This window comes from Staurois parvus, unplaced genomic scaffold, assembly GCF_062004578.1.
Source record: "Staurois parvus isolate SC_StPar_1 unplaced genomic scaffold, SC_StPar_1.0 ptg000402l, whole genome shotgun sequence".
NCBI classification, from domain to species: Eukaryota; Metazoa; Chordata; class Amphibia; order Anura; family Ranidae; genus Staurois; species Staurois parvus.
This window is the reverse complement of record NW_028318198.1, coordinates 8,950,819-8,973,575: the sequence shown is the minus strand read 5'-3', so window position 1 is coordinate 8,973,575 and position 22,757 is coordinate 8,950,819. Positions and strand designations below refer to the sequence as shown.

At 38.3% G+C, this 22,757-nt stretch overlaps 1 protein-coding gene across 8 annotated transcripts in view; it reads right to left on the bottom strand.

The window, feature by feature from the left end:
* NTNG1 (netrin G1) overlaps positions 1-22,757 on the bottom strand; it is a 379,145-nt gene that overhangs the window by 35,658 nt on the left and 320,730 nt on the right. For 4 of the 8 annotated variants that reach the window (XM_089686609.1, XM_089686611.1, XM_089686610.1 and 1 more), the window contains one exon: positions 15,552-15,719. The exons of the other annotated variants lie outside the window; for them this stretch is intronic. In XM_089686609.1, coding sequence (XP_089542735.1) covers positions 15,552-15,719 — 168 coding nt within the window. The remainder of the gene's footprint in view (positions 1-15,551; positions 15,720-22,757) is intronic. 8 annotated transcript variants of the gene reach the window in all.

Sequence of the window (22,757 nt, the reverse complement as noted above, 5' to 3'; positions counted from 1 at the left end):
GGCAGTATAGTGGCAGGTTAGGGTAGTAAAACGGCAGGTTAGGACAATATAGTGGCAGATTAGGGCAGTATAGTTGCAAGTTAAGGTAGTATAGTGGCAGGTTAGGACAATATGGTGGCAGGTTAGGGCAGTATAGTGGCTGGTTAGGACAATATAGTGGCAGGTTAGGACAATATAGTGGCAGGTTAGGACAATATAGTGGCAGGTTAGGGCAGTATAGTGGCAGGTTAGGGTAGTATAGTGGCAGGCCATATAGTGTCAGGTTAGGGCAAAATAGTGGCAGGTTAGGACAATATAGTGGCAGGTTAGGGTAGTATAACGGCAGGTTAGGACAATATAGTGGCAGATTAGGGCAGTATAGTGGCAAGTTAGGACAATATAGTGGCAGGTTAGGACAATATGATGGCAGGTTAGGGCAGTATAGTGGCAGGTTAGGGCAGTATAGTGGCAGGTTAGGGCAGTATAACGGCAGGTTAGGACAATATAGTGTCAGGTTAAGGCAGTATAGTGGCAGGTTACGACAATATAGTGTCAGGTTAGGGCAAAATAGTGGCAGGTTAGGACAATATAGTGGCAGGTTAGGGCAGTATAGTGGCAAGTTAGGACAATATAGTGGCAGGTTAGGACAATATAGTGGCAAGTTAAGGCAGTATAGTGGCAGGTTAGGGTAGTATAGTGGCAGGTTAGGGCAGTATAGTGGCAGGTTAGGGTTGGCCTTGGGGGGGCACTACTAGATCCAGCGCCCCCCTAGATCTGGCCATGACACTGAGGATGCTACTCAGTTGTACAAGCTTGTAGCAGGGACCCTCTCCATCCTCCATCACAGGAACAACTTGGACACCTTCAGCTACATTGTGCTCTGCTGGAATTCTGGCATATGCACCTTTAAAATAATGCTAAACTGTTTGTTTTGGATAGAGTGGAGAGGGATTAGAATACCTGCCAGGTTTTTATTGCTGTCTGTGTCTCTGTCAGGGAGATTCACCCTCTCTGTTTGTCTTATATATTGTAATAAGCAACAGTGAAAGTGAGAAAAAATCTCAAATTTTAGTTTGTCACTAGCACAGGATTCGAGGGGAAATCTTTCAAGGGGGACACTAGTTCTTGTGACCCAGGTGAAAACCAGGGATTCCCTAACTGTGGAGGGATTTTCTCACTTTCTGCATTGGCCAAGGAACAGGAAGTGAAGGGAAATGTCCCCAAGGGGACAAAGGCGACAAAAAAACAAAATAAACAAAACAAACAAAAAAAAAAAACATTTTGCCTTCTGTTCTATTTTAAGGAGAAATAGACTGCCTCCAGGCATATCTTATCCTAATTTATTAATTGTTATGTATGCTCCAACATAGACAACAGTTAGGACCGCACCACACTATACAAATATTGCATATATATATGCATATATTCTACAACTAAAATGTCTATATTTAATGCAAATTGTTAGGCAGTGGTATTTATCAGGTTAGTATGCTGGGAAACACATTTTGGTTTGTTTGCTCTGTGCAAAGCCCATTCACACCTTACTAAAGCTAGTTATACAGTTGCAAGAAAAAGTATGTGAATGAATTGGGCATAAAATGTGCTCTGAACGTCATCTAAGTCACAACAATAGAAGAACACAGTCTGCTGAACATAATACTACACAAACATTAGATGTTGCCATGGTTTAATTGCACATAACATGTAAACATTCACAGTGCAGGGAGGAAAAAGTATGTGAGGCCCTAGCTTAATGACTTCTCCCAGAGCTAATTGGAGCCAGGAGTGAGCCAACCTTGACTCCAATCAGTGTGATGATATTGGATGTGTTGCTGACAGCTGTCCTGCCCTTAAAAAACACACACCTGTTTTGGGTTTACTGGTTTCAAGAAGTACTGTCTGATGTGAACCATGCCTCGCAGAAAAGAGCTCTCAGAAGACCTACGATCAAGAATTGTTGACTTGCATGAAGCTGGAAAGGGTTACAAAGGTATCTCCAAAAGCCTTGATGTTCATGTGTCCACGGTAAGACAGACTGTCTACAAATGGAGAAAGTTTAGCATTGTTGCTACTCTCCCTAGGCGTGGTCGTCCTGTAAAAATGCTGCATGAGGTAAAGAAGAATCCCAAAGTGTCAGCTAAAGACCTACAGAAATCTCTGGCACATGCTAACATTTTTGTTGACACATCTACAATAAAGAAAACATTAAACAAGAATGGAATACATGGGAGGACACCACGGAGGAAGCCATTGCTGTCCAAAAAGAATATTGCAGCACGTTTGAAGTTTGCAAAAGAGCACCTGGATGTTCCACAGCACTACTGGCAAAATATACTGTGGACAGATGAAACCAAGATTGAGTTGTTTGGGAAGAACACACAACACTATGTGTGAAGAAAAAAAGGCACAGCACACCAACATCAAAACCTCATCCCCACTGTAAAACATGGCGGAGGGAGCATCATGGTTTGGGGCTGCTTTGCTGCCTCATGGCCTGGACGGATTGTTGTCATTGATGGGAAAATGAATTCCAGAGTTTATCAAGACATTTTGCAGGAAAACGTACAACCATCTGTCCGCCAACTGAAGCTCCGCAGAGGATGGGTGATGCAACAGGACAATGACCCAAAGCATACAAGTAATTCAACAAAACAATGGCTGCAACAGCACGGAATACGCCTTCTGGAGTGGCCCAGTCAGAGTCCTGACCTCAACCCGATTGAAATGCTGTGGCTTGACCTTAAGAGAGTGATTCACACCAGACATCCCAAGAATATTGCTACACTGAAACAGTTTTGTAAAGAGGAGTGGTCCAAAATTACTCCAGATCGTTGTGCAGCTCTGATCTGCAACTACAGGAAACGTTTGCTTGAGGTTATTGCTGCCAAAGGAGGGTCAACCAGTTATTAAGTCCAAAGGTTCACATACTTTTTCCTCCCTGCACTGTGAATGTTTACATGTTATGTGCAATTAAACCATGGCAACGTCTAATGTTTGTGTAGTATTATGTTCAGCAGACTGTGTTCTTCTATTGTTGTGACTTAGATGACGTTCAGAGCACATTTTATGCCCAATTCATGCAAAACTCCACGTAATCCCAAGGGGTTCACATACTTTTTCTTGCAACTGTACATTGAGGTTGTTGCCAGTTTTGTTTTATTTATTCTCTCAATCCTACCCGAAAATCAGTAGTGAGGCATGCAGAATATTCTCACTGATACCCTGTAGCTGAAGGGAGCACACAGGCTGGTCAGTCATTGAGGTCTGGGTTTTGGAAATTGTCTTACCACCATTGCTGTTGTGGTGACAGAAGGACAGGAGACATCTAGCAACAGCTCAGGGAGGCTGATTTGTGCTCTGAGAGCAAGACCCTCTTGGATTTGTACAATGACCCTTTTGTACTCTTCTCTTTATCAGCTGTTGGCTGTCCCAGCTTGTGCTGCTACTCTGCTGCTCTACTGCACCTGCTGGGTACTTTTCTGTCATGGACCATACTCTTTTCCCAAGTACTACCACATAATGCTTTATGCTTAGCAGCCAGAGTCTCTTTCAGAGGAGGACTGTCCTCTTGCAAGGTACTTAATTGCTGCACCACCTATTTCTTGTCTTAGAGGATCTGGTGACTAGTACTGTAGATAAGTTTACCAGCATTTCTGGCAATAAATACCAGCCTTATAATCTCCTTTATATTGAAAACACTGGCAACCAATCACATTTAACCAAACAGGTAAAATATCAGGCAGGTGGCAACCCCCAGCAACAGAGCCTATCTGTAGGTTAGTCGGGTGTTGAAATGAGACTTCCATTTGACTGGGCTGCTACTTTCCACCAATAGACATTACATTTAGCTGTCAAATATTCCAATAGGAAACCCTTTAATATCCTGGTTTTTAATCTGAGAGATGGACTTCGGGATTTGTAAATACACAACAAGAATTATGATTTTTGAGTTTGCATGTCAAAGGATCAGACTAACAGAATTTCACCAGCAGATCAGAATCAGCAAATCGGGGACATTTATTGTTACACAAATACAGTATAGTATGACATTTTGGGGTCATGAAGGACCTCTTCCCCAGTAGTATGGGAGTATTGACAATCGCCAAAGATAGGTACAAGATTTAAATAGCACAGTCAACTAATCCCCATACCCCTAGAAATACCCATATATATTGTAAAAAATAATTAATACTAACAACAGAGAATCCACAAATGATCAGCACATTCTTTCCTCATAAAACTTACCATGACTGTTGAAGCTACCCTAGGGGCGGACTGACCATTTGGAAACTCGGGTCAGTAGGGGGCCCCATAAGATGCCCCTGGTACCTTTTTCATAGGCTTTTTTGAGTTTGGGCAAGAACAAAGGGGCCCCATGATCCCCTATTGCCCGGGGTCCCATGAGTTGTCAGTCCGCCCCTGAGCTACCCTTAACAGTCCCCATAACAGTGCTCATAACTCCAGTAGACCACCGTAGGGACAAAAATAATGCATACTTGCCCATACCATGCCACAACATGTTTACATTGCAACCTACTTCCCAGAAGCCATAGAAGGGTGATATGTTCCATATTTATCCTAAAATGTTTAAATTCTATATACAGTATACTAAAATTCTATAGTAATTTCAAGATTGTTTATCTTGGAAAATGTGTGCCTTAATTGGATACTCTGGCACATATGTGTTTTAAAAAATAATTTGTGTTTTAGGCCCCATGAACACTGAACATTTAACCCCAGTGCGTGAGGCTCTGACATTTAGGTGCAGGCGGAAAGCCCAGGTGCACTGCCCAGCACCAATACCAGAAACCTGTTAAACTCTATGAGACACTGACAGTTGCTGTGTCTGGATGGTACACTAGAGTGGTGCTAACACTTATGGCAGTATGTGCCCAAGGACAAATGTCCATAACGCAAGAAGTCTGTGCTCTGGGCATTCATCCCTGGGTGCATATTGCCGTAAATGTTAGTACCACTTGGTGCACAATTCAGCCCCATCCAGCCACAGCAGACGTTAGCCTCGCATAGGCTTTTGGCAGCGGGGCTGGCTAACAAGGGTGCTGGCAGTGGGGCTGGACAGTGCACATGTGACTTCACACACCTAAATTCTGAAGCCTAATGCACTGGGGCTAAACTCTCAGTGTGCAAAGTTTGCAGGAAACCTTTCATAACTCCTTCATACAACTTAAACATGAAACATGTCTGGTTGCAATACCCACATGAACTTCGCTGTAAAACTGCAGCACACATTTCACTTTTAAATTACACAGCTCAACACACATAAAATATGCAAACTGACTCACTAAACATAATAATATTTCACAACTAATCCATAGCAAACCAATAAAGCCATCTAAAAGCTGTATCATTGTCTAAGAGGGGTTTGAAGTCTTGTGGATCACCCTGACAGCCAGCCAACTAACCACCAATTGAATCATACATACTTAAGGTTTCTTTACATAAAACAGCTTAGCAACTGCTGATAGATAACTCTGGCTACCTCTTAATGCAAACATAAAGTCATCTAAAATTGAGCACTCAGAGATCCTCAAATGCAAAGGAGCACTGCATGCAGGTTTTTACTGGATTTATATGTTTTAAGCATTAAAGAATAACTATAACCCCCCACCCCCATCCAGCAATCTCCCAAATCTTATACTCACCTGTCCATACTCCTGTAAACTCTAACTTTTGTTTCTTGCTATATCATTTTGTTCCACCTATATCAGTGGTACGAGAATTTCCTAACTGAATAGTATGGATGCACATTTGTGCTTGCATTTTGATATTTGTGCATGACAAGAGCTTGCTGTACTTTCAAAGATTTCTCAAAGAAATGCATGGCAAGTAAAACTTGGGGGCACACACACATACATGCCTACTAAACATTTTTGTTAAAGTGTTTCGGGAACTGAAGACCAAACCACTTCTATAGGAACTACAATGGCTAAGAGTTATAAAACATTTTCCAACGTCCTTCTATTGCTCACAAAGACGATGCAAGTGAAGATCATCCTGGAATAGATCCACTTTCTATTCTAAGTATAAAGCCTTTTTAAAGTGGGCCTAGTGTCAAATGTTTTCATGTTGAATGCAAGCACACATATGCCCAAACTATGGGCATAAAATAATTGACATAATCCTATCACACAGTAAAAGAGCTTTGAAACAAGCCATCACTCACCTCTCTAGCTGCATGCAATGTAAAGTAATTAATTCCCAAAGATCTTCAAAGATCACAACAGAGACTCTAAAGCTGGATTACAGTTGGTTTCTAACAGCTTAAAGCTGAGCTCCAGGAAAAAAATAATTTTAGCTATTATATTACCTCTAATGATGGGCATTTCATTTGTGTTTGAATTCTACTGTCTTATGCAATACTCTTCATTTCATTCATGTCACTAGTGTAAGTGGCAAACTTCAGGCACTGAAACTTACAGTTCTACCTTTCATATAGTGTATATGTGAAGCATAGAGGGTAGTTCACACTCCACCTCATCCATTCTCAAAATGTTCTGTGATTGTATGAGGGGAGATTGTGACATTAATTTGCCCCTCCCCTTGTTCAGTCACTTTCCACTATCTTTCACTGTATGAACTGTATGAAGGTACATGTAGCACTACCCCCTTAGGGATTGCTGATGAATTTGGGTCCCCCTATAGTCCTACACAGCCAGTCAGTTAGCATTTCTCCACACAAGCTTTCATCCGTAGACAGAAATCAGTCCTTGAGCATTTGTTTTGTTATTTTATTGAGGGGATTAGAACTTGGATAGGGTAAGGGGGGTATATGATGCCCAAGGAAAATGAAATATGAGGACAACTTTTTGAACTATTCACAACTTCTCCTTGAAACAACACAGTCTCTGTTGGAGTGCTAGCCAGCAGCTCCAGTTGTACTACCCAGATCCCAGATGAACTCCTCATCACCCAGTGATCTAGAGACTTTCTAACTGAGCAGGGGATCTGGCTCCTGTTGCTCTAAATGGGTAACAGTCACTAGCAGAGGGATAATCTGGTTTCCCACCAGATTGTTTTTTTTCCTATCTGGGGGTGCAGGTGTATGCAGATCTTCTCCTGTACCACTTACGGAATGGCTGCTGCTACTAGGGCTAACAGCTGGGTTGCTCCTTCCCTGCCATACAGGTGGTCCTCTCTCAGGGGGCCCCTGAGTCCTGAGCTTTCATCCTTTGCATCTCCAGGCTGGCAAACAGGCCCCATTCCACCAGGCCTCCTGGTAGCCTTTTTCCTCCAGCTTCACATCTTCCTGCTTCTCACTCCTCTCCCACCACCACACTCCTCCTACTGAGCAGGCTCTTCCAATTTTAAGAGAGTCCCAGCCCCTTGCCAAACTTCCTGTTGGGGATCGGTTGAGGTCCCTCAAGAGTGTAGCCAGCCACTCTTCAGACCCACCCACTGCCTCCAAGGCCCTCCTCCAAGAGCCTCAGAACTGGGGGAAATTCCAGAGGGGCTGGACTGCAGAGCCTCTCAGTCCTGACCAGATTTTGACCCTTCTGGCTATCTCACCTGAGCTGCTGACCAGCTCCTCACTAACCATTAGGGTCTAGCTTCCCCTAGCTAAACTATGAGGGTGCTACATACAAATATCTAAAAATTGTTTTTTTTTCCTGGTGTTCAGGTTTAAAAACACTTACTGTATGTTTGCATTAGAAGGCTGGCAGGCTGCCAAAATCTGCTGTTATAGAAAAAAGCTGAGATATCTCCACAAAGTCTACAGCTACTGAGGTGAATGAAGGTTTACATTGCTTTCACTGTTGTTCAACTACTTTGCTGTTCATAATGCATAAATACTTTAGTATGCATAGTCTGGAAACAGGTTCACTTAAAATTCTATTTACCTGTAACAACTACAGATCTTTGATACTTCTCAGAGGAGTAAATTTTATAATCTAATGTTTCCTTCTTCCTAGAATGTCAGTGCCATTTTCTTTAGGCTTTCTCCAGGACCAGTATCTACTTTTTGAATTAAGATGTCCATCCTGGTACCTCTTAACCAGTGACTTGCCAAAAAGTAAAAATTCACAACTAGATAGAGTGATTCCCTGGTGTGTAGATACTTTCCATTTTCCTACATTCTCCTTGGATAGTCCATCTCATGTAGATCTTGTGTGACCCTACCTGGGAGAAGTCATATTATTGGAGTTTAAAAACTTCTTTAAAATAATAAAAGGCACGCTTTTTAATAACACTGTTGTTATATTAAGACATGACAGGATATAATTCATGCAGATTGTAAAGCTACTGATAGGGTTGTTTTAGCATAACTCTGTATGCTCCTTAAATATGTATGAAGGAAACAAGCAATAACTAGAGGCTGGCAGTTCAATAAGCTCAAAGACCAGTTTTGTTTCACATTTTCAGTTATTGAGCAAGCAAAATGTCTTGCTGTGGTTAATAACATGGTGCAAAAACCAGCTTTGTGCCGTAACTACAGTGAGTCAGAAATCAACTTTTAACTCCGATATAAGCAGAATGTTGTAAAATGATTAACTGTTGTGGCTTATCTTTGCTTTTTTTGCACGATGTTATTTTATAAGATCTTCATAAGAGCTCTGACTTGTGGACTGGATCAAGGTGATTGCAGGGTGATAATTACAATTACCCATGAGCCTCCACTCCTGTTGCTTCTAAGTGCCAATCTTGAAGAAATTCTAACTAATGCATCCAGTGCTGCAACTTCCCCTTGGGACTTCTATTGACCTGTCAATGATTCTGGACCACCACTATGAAGATGCAGATTTATAAACCGGTAGCATAATAAATTTAATTAACACCTTATGCCTACCATCTTCAAATTAACTGATCAGCGCTGCATGGAGTTTTTATTTTTATTAGCCAAATACTGTTTCCCTTTCTGCTTAGCTGTGAGATATTTTGTTTGCCGTTCGGTAATGTTTAACTCTTGTCTCAAATATTCTAAAAATCACCTAAGGAGTTTTTTTTACTCTAAATCCAACAAATGTCCTGAGGCACAATTTTATTTTAGCTTGGGCTAGATTATGATATCCACAAACCACAATGCCTAGGAATACATAAGATACCACAACAACATGGGGCAAGCTGTACAGAACATACATATTTTATTAAAAGATCCCACGGGTGTTGTTCGTTTGTGAAGTACAAATGATGGAAAAAAATGGAACGAAAGAGACTTGATAAGCTCACCCTCATCTTTTAGAACCTTTGTGTATACACCTTGTAAATATGGAAAATCAGTGGTTTACAGGTACAGCAAACAAATATTCTAATACGACTGAATACTGTAAAATGTGATTACACTTTTTACTTGGTTCTGCCTCATTTTGGAGATAAGAAATGTTATATGATCTCATGTAAGGTATGCTTTGAAATACTTTACAAAAAAGTGAAAAAAAAACAGGCCGTTTTGTTGACAATAGAGTTCTGTAAACATATTTTTCCATTTGGCATTTGATTACTGAAAATGTACATGACAAAATCCTACCATCTATAGAATATATTAATTTTCCTATCAGATAGTAAAAAACACATTTTCTGTGGGACATCACATGTCAGGTTCAGACTGAAGGGGCCCAGGTGTAAAGCAGTAGGAACTTCTGGAGCTTCACTCATTGATCTAATAAGATATTTTTATACTATATCAGTCATACGTAGCTGTGAAAGCAATTCAATTCCCTCTATGTAGACCATGATCTATCTATGTCCACATAAACAGTAAAATAAGTGTGGGCTAGTTAGGAAGGCATGGCATTCTCTTGTGATCTAACATTGTAAACCAACATCAAAGCCCCAGAGATTGGTGATTACACAAAAAGGAAATTAAATATCTGGTCTGGATTGTGTGCCAGCATGCAGCTCAGTATTCATAATCATTCAACAGTGCAAATTTTTTTCATTTTTTATTTCAAGGGAAATTGGATTGGTTGAGGGCACTTGTAGTCAATTTACAAGGCAAAGGAGTGCTCAGATGCACCATAGGGCCACACATAATATTCATTATATGTAATGCTACAGGAGTAGATCATAGACTGACAACTTACTAGAGGATATGTACTACAGAAACTGTGCTACAGAAAGGTTTGCATACTGGAGTCATACTGTAGAAGATAGTCAGAGACTAAGGACATGTTGCCAGAAACTTAAGATCACTGATATTACAGCCACATACAAATCAGCACTTGCTCTACTAACTGCTGGGGTTCAATGGACCCACTGCAAACACTCAAAGGTCACATGTGGCCTTTGGGCTGCAGGCTCGGCTCCAGGGCCTTAGAGGGATCAGGAAGGATTTTTTTACTGGATCAAATTGGACAATGCTTTATATACATTTTTTTCCTTCCACTAGATCAGCTGTGGGTATAACGATCTATGGGTGCAGGTTTTGAATTGATTTATTTGTCTGTTGGTTGAACACCCTTAAACCTGGCTAATTATGTAACTATTATGGACTGCAGACTTCTGCTAATTGCATAATCTGGTCAGAGTCAGTCAATTTCAGAGTCTTTGTAAATCTTAGAAATCAGAGATTAAAGTAATCAGAGGCTAAAAGAATGCACACGAGAGGGGCTGCATATGTATGTCATGCGAAGCTTAGGAAATTATTAAAACTGTGATACATTAACTAGGAAAGCATTATAATTAACTGAAAGATAAAGGTGCTATGAGTGGCTAATCGGAAAGGTAGAAGTTGTAAGTAGTGTGACCAAGGAGCATATTGTAAAGCGATAGGAAAAGATTGAATAAATTCAGGAACGAGAGATTATAATACTATTACTGCTACTACTAATAATAGCAATAGTTATAGCCATAATATTAGTCACAACCATATATTATAAATATACAGTAATTTCCGTTGTGAACAAATGTTAAGAAATCGAGCATTTTCAGAGATTAACAACAGCTACATTCAAAGAAATATCAGTTACCTTTTTCTGCTTACATGTTACTATTTTTCTTTTCAAATAAATAAAAATGGCAACACAGTGATTATCATTCTTTTTTATGTCTAAAAAGACTAACAAAAGTACCCATTATTTGTTAAACAGATAATTGTATCTAGGAGTTTTCATGTCTATGCCACATTCTTGGGCTAATTTCTAAAAAATATGAGAATGAAAAGAAACAATGTTTTCAGGGTACACCAGGCCTCCTTTTGATTATAAAAAATATATCAAATAAAAGATGGTGGATAGGTTGTCATGGGTAACACAAATGCCTTTTTTATTCTTTTCTGTTTTTTACCTGTTTAATTTACTGTGAAATTGAGATGGAAATTGCATTGTTAAAACATATGGCTTTATTAAAAAGGGAATACAAAGAGTTAAGTAATTGTGTAATGTTATAACTTTTGACAACCAAGAACTTTCACTGATTTGAATGCAGGATACATAACTATGCTTGGATACTTAACTTTGTGCAGCATCATTGCCCTCAGGACCAATGCACAGGAGTATATTATAAAAGATGCAGTCTGATTTTCTGCAAATAATGAAGGTTTAGGATCTGTTTTGCATTGGTGTATAGTGGATGCCCAGAGCACCATTCATTGCTATGTTTACAAAGCCTAGCATGCATACTTGGCTCAGGTTAATACATAAATTATACATTTGTGTCCTGCTTGTGGTAACCTGTATTGGGCAAAGCAATGTTCAATACATATATATTAACGGAGTGACATAATAGTTGGTCTGGTTTGAATAATCTGGTGAAACAGTCTCTGAAAGCTCACAGCAACCAATAATACTCAAATCTTTATTTTCCTATTGCAGTTTACCAATGCAGAACTGTATTGGTTGCTATGCAATGTCTGGGACAGGTCTTCCCTCAGAGTATGCTTTTTGTGTTTTTTCAGAATTTTAATTAGCTGTAATGTGTCTATCTATATCATATCTACCCATCTATCTGTTATTCTCCCTAGACATAAATAGGAAAGTAAATAAAATGTTGACTCACTTCCTTCCCATAAATAATCAAAAATAATTACACGTGTGCTATTTTATGTTTTATTTCTAGCCCATGGAAATTCAGGGGCCTATTTTTCCTCTAACAGCAAAAGCTGTTCATTTTAATTAAGATGAAGAGTCTCGCCCCATTCCCAGCGCCTTTGCTTTTCTCAGAGGTGTGATAAAGGTTTGTATTCATCTTCTTCTCACTCTCGCTTTTTTGTCTGATTGGACAGATGCTCTTGTCTTTGAGTCAAGCTATAGCATAGGTGGGCAGTCTGGTAATAATCATTAGAATGAGAAGCATTAATTAAGTCTATAGAGAGATATTAGTAACTCTAAAATGTCTGTCATTTCTGGTAGAGGTGAGAACCCCAGCAGAAATGTCTAATTTCAAGATGAACAAAATGTGTTCTGTAAAGAAGAAAATAAAAATACATTTTAAAAAGAGGAAATTATATCCTAAGTAAAGATGAGAGATTATATATATAAAAAAATTAAATCTAAATAAATTAAATCTAAATATATATATATATATATATATATATATATATATATATATATATGAACTGATTGTCCCTCTTCTTTCAGGCTGAAGGTTATACAGCATCAACGCTAGAACAAGTTTTGGGGAACAGCTTTTTTTTTCCTGATGCTGTGAGACTGATAAACGCTGCATCACCCTGAGGTATTGCTGTTATAGATTAGAATTTACTTTCTGGGCATTGGTGCAATTTGATAGTACTTCACTTTGTGATTGTTAATAAATACAATATTTTTTTGTATCTATGTTTAAATACAGTACATATATTTTTAGAATGACAAAAAATATCCTTATACAACAACAAATGAGCTGGGAAAAATGACATATTTCTTTCTGTTTCTGAATTCCTTAAGCGGTCGTTTCACTAACCCTACATAAATACCAGTGTGCATATAGACCCAGTATCATACAAATGGTACTGCCCAACAGATCCACCATCCAAAATCAGGTTCATTTGTTTATGTCTCCCAAAGTAATTAGCACTTGACCTTTATTATTATTACAGCTTGCATTGTCAGCAGTCCCTATTTGATGTTGGTGTCTTACTTGGGATTTCACAGAGTAAGGTAAATTTAACTAACATTTCCATTGCCAAAATATGTAAGCATAGCGCGTGTCTTCATATGCTCCATCAGCAACAACACACTCCTTAATTTCTTAAAATGTACAGGCTAAACAGTGCAGCAAATAATATCCAAATTATGTCTTTTTATAATAAAAAAGCCCTCTTCTTCATTGCTATTGACTTTTTTTATTGTTGGCCTATATCTATCACTCTGAACAGAGCAGTGGCACATAACTATAACAGGAAGGGCTGAGGTGTCTTTGGTATGCAAGGTTTCACTGAAAGCCTGGATTCACATTAACTACACTATGAGAGAAACAAATTCAGCAACCAATGGGGGAATAACTTAAGCCAGATACACACATACCAAAAATTGGCTGGTTCATCAGGGATCAGCTGACTTTCAGTATGTGTGCACTCTTCTCAACAGAAGCTGGTCTAACTACTGGCTTCTGATGAATGGTCATGGTGGAAAACCAGCATTCCATTTGTGTATGCAACCAATAGCTTCAAGTGCTGCTCATTATATATATATATATATATATATATATATATATATATATATAAAATAGCTAATCGGGAAAGATCCCTACAATGCACATCATTGTGTTGATGCAGAGATCTATCTGTTTCTAACATTCAACTCGCTGGTTAAAAAAAAAAAAATAAAAATAAAGCTAGTGGGTTGCTTCACTAAAACTGGAGAGTGCAAAATCTGGTACAGCTGTGCATTATAGCCAATCAGCTTCTAAATTCAGCTTGTTCAATTAAAGGGTTAGTTTCCCTTCACCAAAAAACTGCTTATGCAGATAAAGGGTGTCTGTAGATGAAAACAAACTGTGCAGCTATGATTAGAGTTGAATAATGCCCTTGCTATAGGTGTAGGTCACTTACGCACCTCATAAAGCCTGACTGGAATACTCCCAGGATGTTGCTGAGTGAGGCCTATATGTTACTGCTCACCTCCACCATCATAGGAGTGAGCTCTCAGACGCTGAGCTCAGAGCTACTACATCAGGGGAGAGAGAGAGCATGTGAAGGGGTCTGAATCAGAGAAAAAGCTCACTCCTGTGATGGTGAGCAGTAATGACTAGGCCTTAGTTAGCAATGTCCAAGGAACGTCCTGGGAGTATTCCAGTCAGGTTTCATGAGGTACGTAAATGGCCTACACCTATAGGAAGGACATTATTCAACTTTAATCATAGAAACAGTTTGTCTTTATCCACAGACACCCCATACCTGCAAAGGCAGTTCTTTGTAAAGGTGAACTATCCCTTTAAGCTTTCACACCCCCTTACCTGTTTGGCTTTTATGCAGAGCTGCATCAGATTTTGCATGCTCCAATTTTAGTAAATCGACCCTTTTATGTGTATAACCTGCTTTAGTTTCAGCAGAAGGTCTAGTAAAGATTTTGGTTCACAGATGATCACTGGTGAACTATTTATAATGAATAGTTCATATGTGGAAGTAGTAGGCAGTAGTATCTATAAGAAAAAGGTTTGCTTAAACACCTGAGAAGAACAACTTTTGTAGTCCTTGATGTTGATTTTCTATGTGTACTGACAGGGGGTTGATTTACTAAAGGCAAATAGGCTGCTCACTTTGCAAGAGGAGCAGGGGCGGACTGACCATTTGTAAACTTGGGCACTGCCCGAGGGCCCGGGGTCAGTAGGGGGCCCCATGAGATGCCCCTGGTACCTTTTTCATAGGCTTTTTTGAGTTTGGGCAAGGACATAGGGGCCCCATGATCCCCTATTGCCCGTGGGCCCCATGAGTTGTCAGTCCACCCCTGAAGAGGAGTTGCACTTTGCAAGAGAATTTTCCCCAGAACTTAGTGAATGAAGTCTAGATCTGCAGATGTCAATAGTCCAATCAAGTGTAAGCAGAAATGCTGTTTATTTTTCAATTTCCTTGCAGGTAGTTGAGTATTTGAGAGCAAATGTGAAACTACCTTGCCTTTAGTAAATCAACCCTGTAGATTCATTATACTACTATATTTAAAATTCCATATGCATTATAATCAAGCAGATAAATGTTAAGTCAAACTCTTCACCAGCAGTGCCAATGACTAAAATACAAGATGTGTATATAAATTCAGGGTATCTATATAAGGATGTTAGAACACCTATAGATGGGTACATACACTCTGTTTTGGGTTTATGTTGTCAAATGATTAATGAAGGTAGCTTCATGTAGTTTTTAAAACCTTAACCTTACACAGCTCTATTAAACAAATACAGATGTATAGAGTTTATTGTCATCATTACCCATTGAAAAAAACTGGCATGATATAAAAGATACTACCATGTTTCTTGTGGATATAATCAGGATTTTTCGTAGTAAAATCATTAGTTAAGGATGAATACCTAAACAATCACTAACAAAAATATATGTATTGCAGGACAAAAACATATGTGTTATAGCACAATTGCGAATATTATGTAGGTACCCATACCCCTCCATGTCCATCCCCGCCATGCATACATTTTTTCTGGCATGAGAACAGCATTCAGAAACTGACCTATGCATACATTTACATCATCCAGTTTGGCAGACCCATTTCTGTGGAAGCCTTTCTTGCACTTTTCACACTGTTGGCCATGAGTGTTGTGTCTGCAGCCCACGCAGACCGCCGTGTTTACAACCTCGATGTAAGTGCAGCGGCTGGAGTGCCCGTAGCAATAGCAATCTTGTGAGGAAGTAGGTGAGGGGAGAAAGAGAGAAAGAGAGAAGGCATGCTTGGTAAGGATTGTGTGTGGGGATAGGGTGGTAAATGTCAGCATGATGTTGTGATACTGAAACTATAAGGGCATTCATTAAAATGATATGGTGCTGACTGAAGCATTTTCACACTGAACACCATGCTGAAATCAAACAGAGTTGCCTTGGGATTCACCAAGGGTGGTACTATATGAGTTCCATAAACAGCCCCTTGGCCATAGTAGAACTTTGACAGGCACTCAGTCACCATAATATGATAAAATAAAGTATATAGAATTTTACAGCTGGTCTGAAAACATCCACAGTTAAATGTAGAATAATTCTTTACTAGATTTTTTCAGTGCTGGTAGGACACTAATATTCTTTTTTCATTTTATTCCCCTAATTGGGGTTATAACGTATATATAGTATTACTTTACAGTTATAAAGAGCAGAAAAATGGGGTGTTGTGTTCTTGCTACCATAAGCCACACCAGAAGGTGTAATTTTATAAACCCCAGAGAACATCAAAATGATGAAGATGTTATGCACATCAACCATTTCTTTAGATCAGGTTAGAAAGTAAATGTTAACGCCTGTCTGGTGATTATGGGTAAAAGCTTAATCTTTCTTTTGCTTGAGTTTTATATATATATGAGTCTCAGTAATGGCAGAAATGTGATCTTATCACTACACCAATCATCTTTATTGGATAAAGTAATGGATCCATCCAATAAAATATGACAGCTACTGAAGTTTTAATGGAGAGTTGAGGGCTTGGCATTGTTATGCATTAATGAGCGTTGAAATTTTGCTGTAGCAGAGTAGAAAAATGGTTTTAAATTTCTAGTTCTTAAAAATAATTTGCAGGAAGGAAAACTGTATTATATTATATACTAATCTTACTTTGTAATACAAACATTAACATGTATCAGTAGCAGTGGTGATTATAACAATGTATCTTCTCCTCTGTGTGTATTGCAGGCAATACACGTGAACAATGTTGGAAATAATATTAGTTATAATAATAATAATATCCACCTTTTTACCAGGCATGAACCCTAAAGCATTGCATGTTTGCCCATTGAACTTATGAACATATGATTCACTGTTTGCAGACCATTAAAGGCTGTAAATAAGGTCACATGAACTGCACAGCAAAGCAGATGAGCATCATGAAGGAAATGAAAAAGAAGGTAGACACGGATTCAATGAAATAAAAGCAGCAGGCACAATTAGGAGGAGTTTGTGAAAAAAACAATTGTGTTTTCGCATCCAGCAGTCGGTTTCTTTTATCTCTCAAATATCAACAGCAGACAAGACCCTATTGTCAGTTCCTCTTGTCTACCCCCAATTTTCACTGACAATCTTTGCATGGGTAGACTATGTATGTGTATTAGGAATTAAAACTGAAATTCACCTGTATTTTGTACAATGTAAAACCAAAATGGTTAATGAGCAGCCCTGCAACTGTCAAATTTTCATTTGCACAAGTCAATTAAAGGTATTTTGCATCCAAAGACTCAGCATGCTAGGATACTAAGAACAAATTGTTCGTTTATTGTGTGACTCTAAAATGAATGACACCCTCATATTGACTCATTTCACTTTTAAAGCTTATTTGTCTTTCCCTGCCTAGTAGTCATGGTACCTGTGACTTGGAACACTAAAGTTGAACAACTCAGTAAACAACTAAATAAGCAAATATCTGGTGGTTTCTGTACAATTTAGATATATGATTTGCTTATCAAAGTGTAATTAGCATCCAACACCCATGTGCCCATTATCTTTGCCTAGTTTCACATGGCTAATCAGAACAGCCAGTAAATTAAATTCTAAATGGAAAACTGGATTTAACTATATTTCTTTCATAAGTTGTATTCGTATTTACTATGCTTGCAAACAACCTTGGAATATTGCAAGCTACAACACATGCTCCTGTGTTGTATGTGGCATTAGAACACAATGCAGCTGATTCATAAAAAAAATGGTAAGCTGCCATAGTAGCTGAAAGGGTTCCTATTTGATTTTTACAGGTAACAAAAGAAAAATCCTAAATAGCTGTTATGAATAGTAGTTCCACTTTTGATCAGATTTGCTTTGCTCCAATCTTTATTAATCGGCCCCACTGTCACAATTAGTTATGGGAAGTGGGGGGAGAGGGAGCTAATGGAGAAAACAAGACCCTTTGTTTCTGGCTGTCTAAACAATGTGGACCATTTTTGTTCATTCACATCCAGTAGTGATAGTTCACAAACAGAATGAGACCTCCTGTAAGCATTATAGTACATTGGGCAGCAGCTACAGTACATGAATCATCAACAACATATACTGTGTGATATATCCAAGAAACATTGATGTTTCAACACTGATGAAGCACAAATTGGAGTACATGCTGCACATAAAAAAATTGGCTAAACAGAGCAACACTTTATGAGTAAGTGCTATTCAACCCAAAATGCGTCCTAGGATAAAGCTTTCTTTGTGTTGCTATCCAAGCAGCATTCCCCAGTTTATGACATCATTAATTTTTCTTACATATATGCACACAGGAAATATAAAAATATTCAGAAAATTTAAAAACAAGGTATATTTTAGAGACTATTAGAGAATATTATACTGCACCACCTCTAAGAACTGACTTTTATGCAACTATTTCTGCTATCTGCCCAATATAGGGACTTCTACAGACTCCTGTGGGAGAGTCGGCATCGGAAGATGGCTTAAATTTTAGTTAGTTAAAGCCTCAGCTTCAGGTAACTTAATCTGTCCTTTTCTGTTCGCCATTCTCGTCAACATTCAGAATTGAAGCCAGTTTGGAAAAGGAAAGGGTGAAGGTGGGATGAAAGCTAACCTTGTATTTTAAGATAATATTATAAAGAAAAAGCTTCCTTTAATTCATTTAATAGCATTTTCAGTGCAGCTTTAGCACTGGGAATATTTATAGAGCTTTTTGAAAATAATGAGAAGTCTAACATAGCTAAAAAAATAAAAACATGTATATTAAGAAGATGGGATTTCTACTAAGTGAAGCTCTAAACTTGTGTTTATGCCAGACTTAACAGGTTTAAAATGAAAAATAAAGTAAGTAAGTAGGTATTCAAACACATTGAACACCGGCATTAAATATATACAGCATATCTAATACTGCATTCTGGTACAGTCAGTGTACGGCTTACCGCAAGTCATCTACCTAAGAGCAAAAACAAATCGCTAATTAATTGCAAAACTAAATTTACAAACCTACCAGTTCTCAGTCATTACTTCTGTCTTGTTATGTCAAGAATTAAGTTTATTGATTTGGATTACACTCTGCCAGATATACACAGTGCCTCTATAGAATTTTTCTAAAGGTTCAATTGCCAAGGGGAGTATTGTAAAATCCAGCAATTGCCACTTAATTTAACTTAGTTACAAGATTTTTTTTTATGTTCCAAAGGTTAGAAGACAGGCGAACTGAACTCTTTTGAACAATTTTTGAAAAGTGGTGAGGAGAATGGCTAATGTGTATTTTCAAAGGCTTTCTAGCCAATTATTACTAAAGGATGATGTTCACTTTCAACCACAAAACTCAAAAGCAGCACAAGATACCTTATTGAAGTACTTGATGTTGTATTTAACATCAATAAATTAAACACTATCAACTGTATAAGTGTTCAACCTATTTTGTTTATATTGTCAGACATCTCAGACTGAACAAAGGTTGTGTCCTTCAAAGGGATCACTGTATAGGAAGAAGTTTTGGATTGGAAAATGTTCCTTCTGTCACCCCTATCTTAATAAACATGCAAAAATATATATGCATCTCTGTGAATATCATTAACATCATAAGTAGTATGAATTATTATATCCTTTATGCCAGTTGGTCTTTTAAGATATCAATTGACATAAAGAACATGTGTAAATACTTGTGGACTGGAGGAAGTAAGAATTATTTCAGGAACATTGGGAATTATAATTATTTCTAAAACCAAAAACCTTTGTTTATCCTTTACAGGGAACAGACAATCAATCAATTTCTATTTGATAAGTTTGGTGTCTCTGTCCTTCCCTGCCTATTAGACACGGCATCCCTATATATATATTCTAAAGCAGGTGTCCCCAAACTTTTTAAATGGAACAATTTACTGTTCTTCCAACCTTATGGAGGCTAAAATGTGGCCAGTGGGAGTAAAATGCTCAATGACTGGTTAATGAAAACTGAAGTAAAAAGTAACATAGAACCTGTGGTTAGTGAGAGAAGGAATACTGCCCCATCACTGATGTCAGTGCAAGGAATAGTGCCCCAATGTTGATGTTGAATAGGGCTCCATCGTTGGTGTCAGTGGGAGGAATAATGATTCATCATTGCTGTCAGTGGGAAGAATAGTGCCCCATTGTAAGTATCAGCAGGAGGAATAGTGGCCCTTTATTCGTATCAGTGGGAGGAACAGTGCCTCATTGTTGGTATCAGTGGGAAGAACAGTGCCCTATCATTGGTGTCAGTAGAAGAAATAGTGCTCCATCATTGATATCAGTGGTAGGAATAGTGCCCCCATCCTTGGGTGTCAGTGCAAAGAATTATGCTCCATTGGTGGTATCAATAGGAGGAATAGTGCCCCATCTTTGGTGTCAATGGGCAAAATAGTGCCCCATCTTTGGTGTCAGTGGTAGGAATAGTGCCCCATCTTTGGTGTTAGTGGGAGAAATAATACCTTCTTGTTTGTGTCAGTGGGAGGAATAGTGCTCCATTGGTGATTTCAGTGGGAGGAATATTGCACATTGTAGATGTCAGTGGAAGGAATAGTGCTTAATTGGTGGTATCAGTGAAAAGAATATTGCCTCATCATTGGTGTCAGTGGCAGCAATAGTGCCCCAAGGGCCAGTTAAAGGCAAGCAAAAGAATTGTGTCTAGCCCTCTGGCCACAGTTTAGGAACCACAGATCTAAAGAAAAAAGAAAAGTGTTCATTATCTGTGTACAATCTACTGAAGCTGTAGGATATCCAAGCGTAATAGGAGTACAAAACACGCGTGCCCAATACCCCTGTCTGTTCCCATATGAATAATCACTAAAGTCTGATCAATTTTGAGATGCTAAAGGCTGTGGAGCCTGACACATCTAAATCTTCCAGATCCTTCTCTTGATACAATGCATCTAAAGGTCAATGAAAGCATACAGAAAAAAGTAAAAGTAATATTTTAAAAGGAAAGGATACTTTAATTGTTGTATATAAAAGTATATTGTCCACTCCCTTTCCTTGCTTCCTGTTTAAATAATTTGTATACTGCTGAAAGGGAAAATACTATACATTTTAGCTAGCAGAGAATTACTATTGCAGTTTTTATCCTAAAGTAATTAAAAAAAACTATTTTTTTTCATGCTTGCCCCTCCATATTTTGTTATTGTAGTACATGCAGTGATTTGTGAATTAGCAACCAGGGCTGGCTTAGATTAGTTACTATAGTTTCTCTACCTAACTGCTTTGATGACTGCTGAGATAAAAGAACAGCTGCATAGGGAGTGCAAATTTTCAAGTGTGTCTCCCGACTCATTGACTTGCATTGTGAAGAGCAGTAAAGCATTACTATTGTATGGCACTACAAAGCAAAAAGCGGTGCATGTCTATGCAACAAGCACAAATATAATTACATGTACAGTATACATAAAGACAACATTTTGAAAAATATGGACATGTATATCTCTTTTATCTTAATTTATTTAAATAGAAGGAAGTGAGTATTGCAATTAAACCTGCATTTTGTTATTTACTCTAAACTCAAGTTGAACTAAAATATGTCACTACATGAAACAACTAATATTATCCTATGTATCCATGCACATTAGTTCGTTAAGCCCTGGTTCGCACTGAATGCGACTTTGAAATCGCAGGTCAGTGCAATTTATACTGAGGCCTGCCTGACATCTGCGAGACTGCATGCACAGATGTCTATGTAAGCCGCACATGAAATTGCCAAAAATAGAAACCTTTTTTCAAAATTGGTGTGGCACCGCAAAGTCGGAGTCGCACTGATTTGAACGGTTCCATAAGCCCAAATAGGGTGCAACTTGTCCTGTGATTTGGAACTGTCAAATTGCATGACAAGTTGTACAGGTGTGAACCAGGGCTTAGAGGAATATTTTAATCTCAGCCTTTAGAGGCAGAAAAAAAATCCCTTCTGTTTTGCATTTTTTAGAGTTTTCTAGCAGAAATAAATGCTAAATGCTCCTAAATACTAGTACAAAAAATGCTCAATATTAGCTTTTTTTCTGCCAAGAGCACTGGAATTTTTATAAGCCAGTGTGCATTGACCCTTAAACAGGAAGTCCCAAAATAAAAATGTATTACAGTTTTTTTTTTTAATAACAAGGGGTTCTTTTTTGAAAAATATTTAAACATGCCCTTGTGATGAAATCTGCATAAAATATAAAAATGAAAAAAATGTAAATTGTTTTCAAATAAATTGGGTTTGAAAACTAACTGAAAAATCAGCATGTGTTATTTAAATTAATTTTAGATGCCCCTGATATTAGGGCACAGTTCGGGAGAAGTAATATAGTGTAATAATCCTATTGTAGAAAGCATTATCTTGGGATATAAAACAGACGCAAGCCTGCTCTTGTCCATAAGCTGAGGTCAAAATGTTATATTATTTCTGCCTACTATAGAGGGATTGGATCAGGCTGTTTGCAAACTGTTAGACTGTGTGAGAATGACAGCTACTGTACAGCAGATCCTCTAACCTCTGCAGTCTGTCCTTCCCAATTACCACTTAACGAGAAAAGCTCACCCTCTTCTATGTGCCGACACAATTTAAACAGCCATTTAAACAACAAGGTGGAAATGTACAAAGAAAATCAAAGTGAACTTGTCATTGACTGAAAAAATGGCTCAGTCTACTAGGAATTTCAAATGTGAAAGTTAAAAATAAAATTAAGACAGTGCAAAATTAACACTGACACCATTTTGCATGATGCATGATTCTAAACAATTATAATGGCAACATTCATGTTATAATGCTAAAATATACTGGTAATGTTTTCTACTA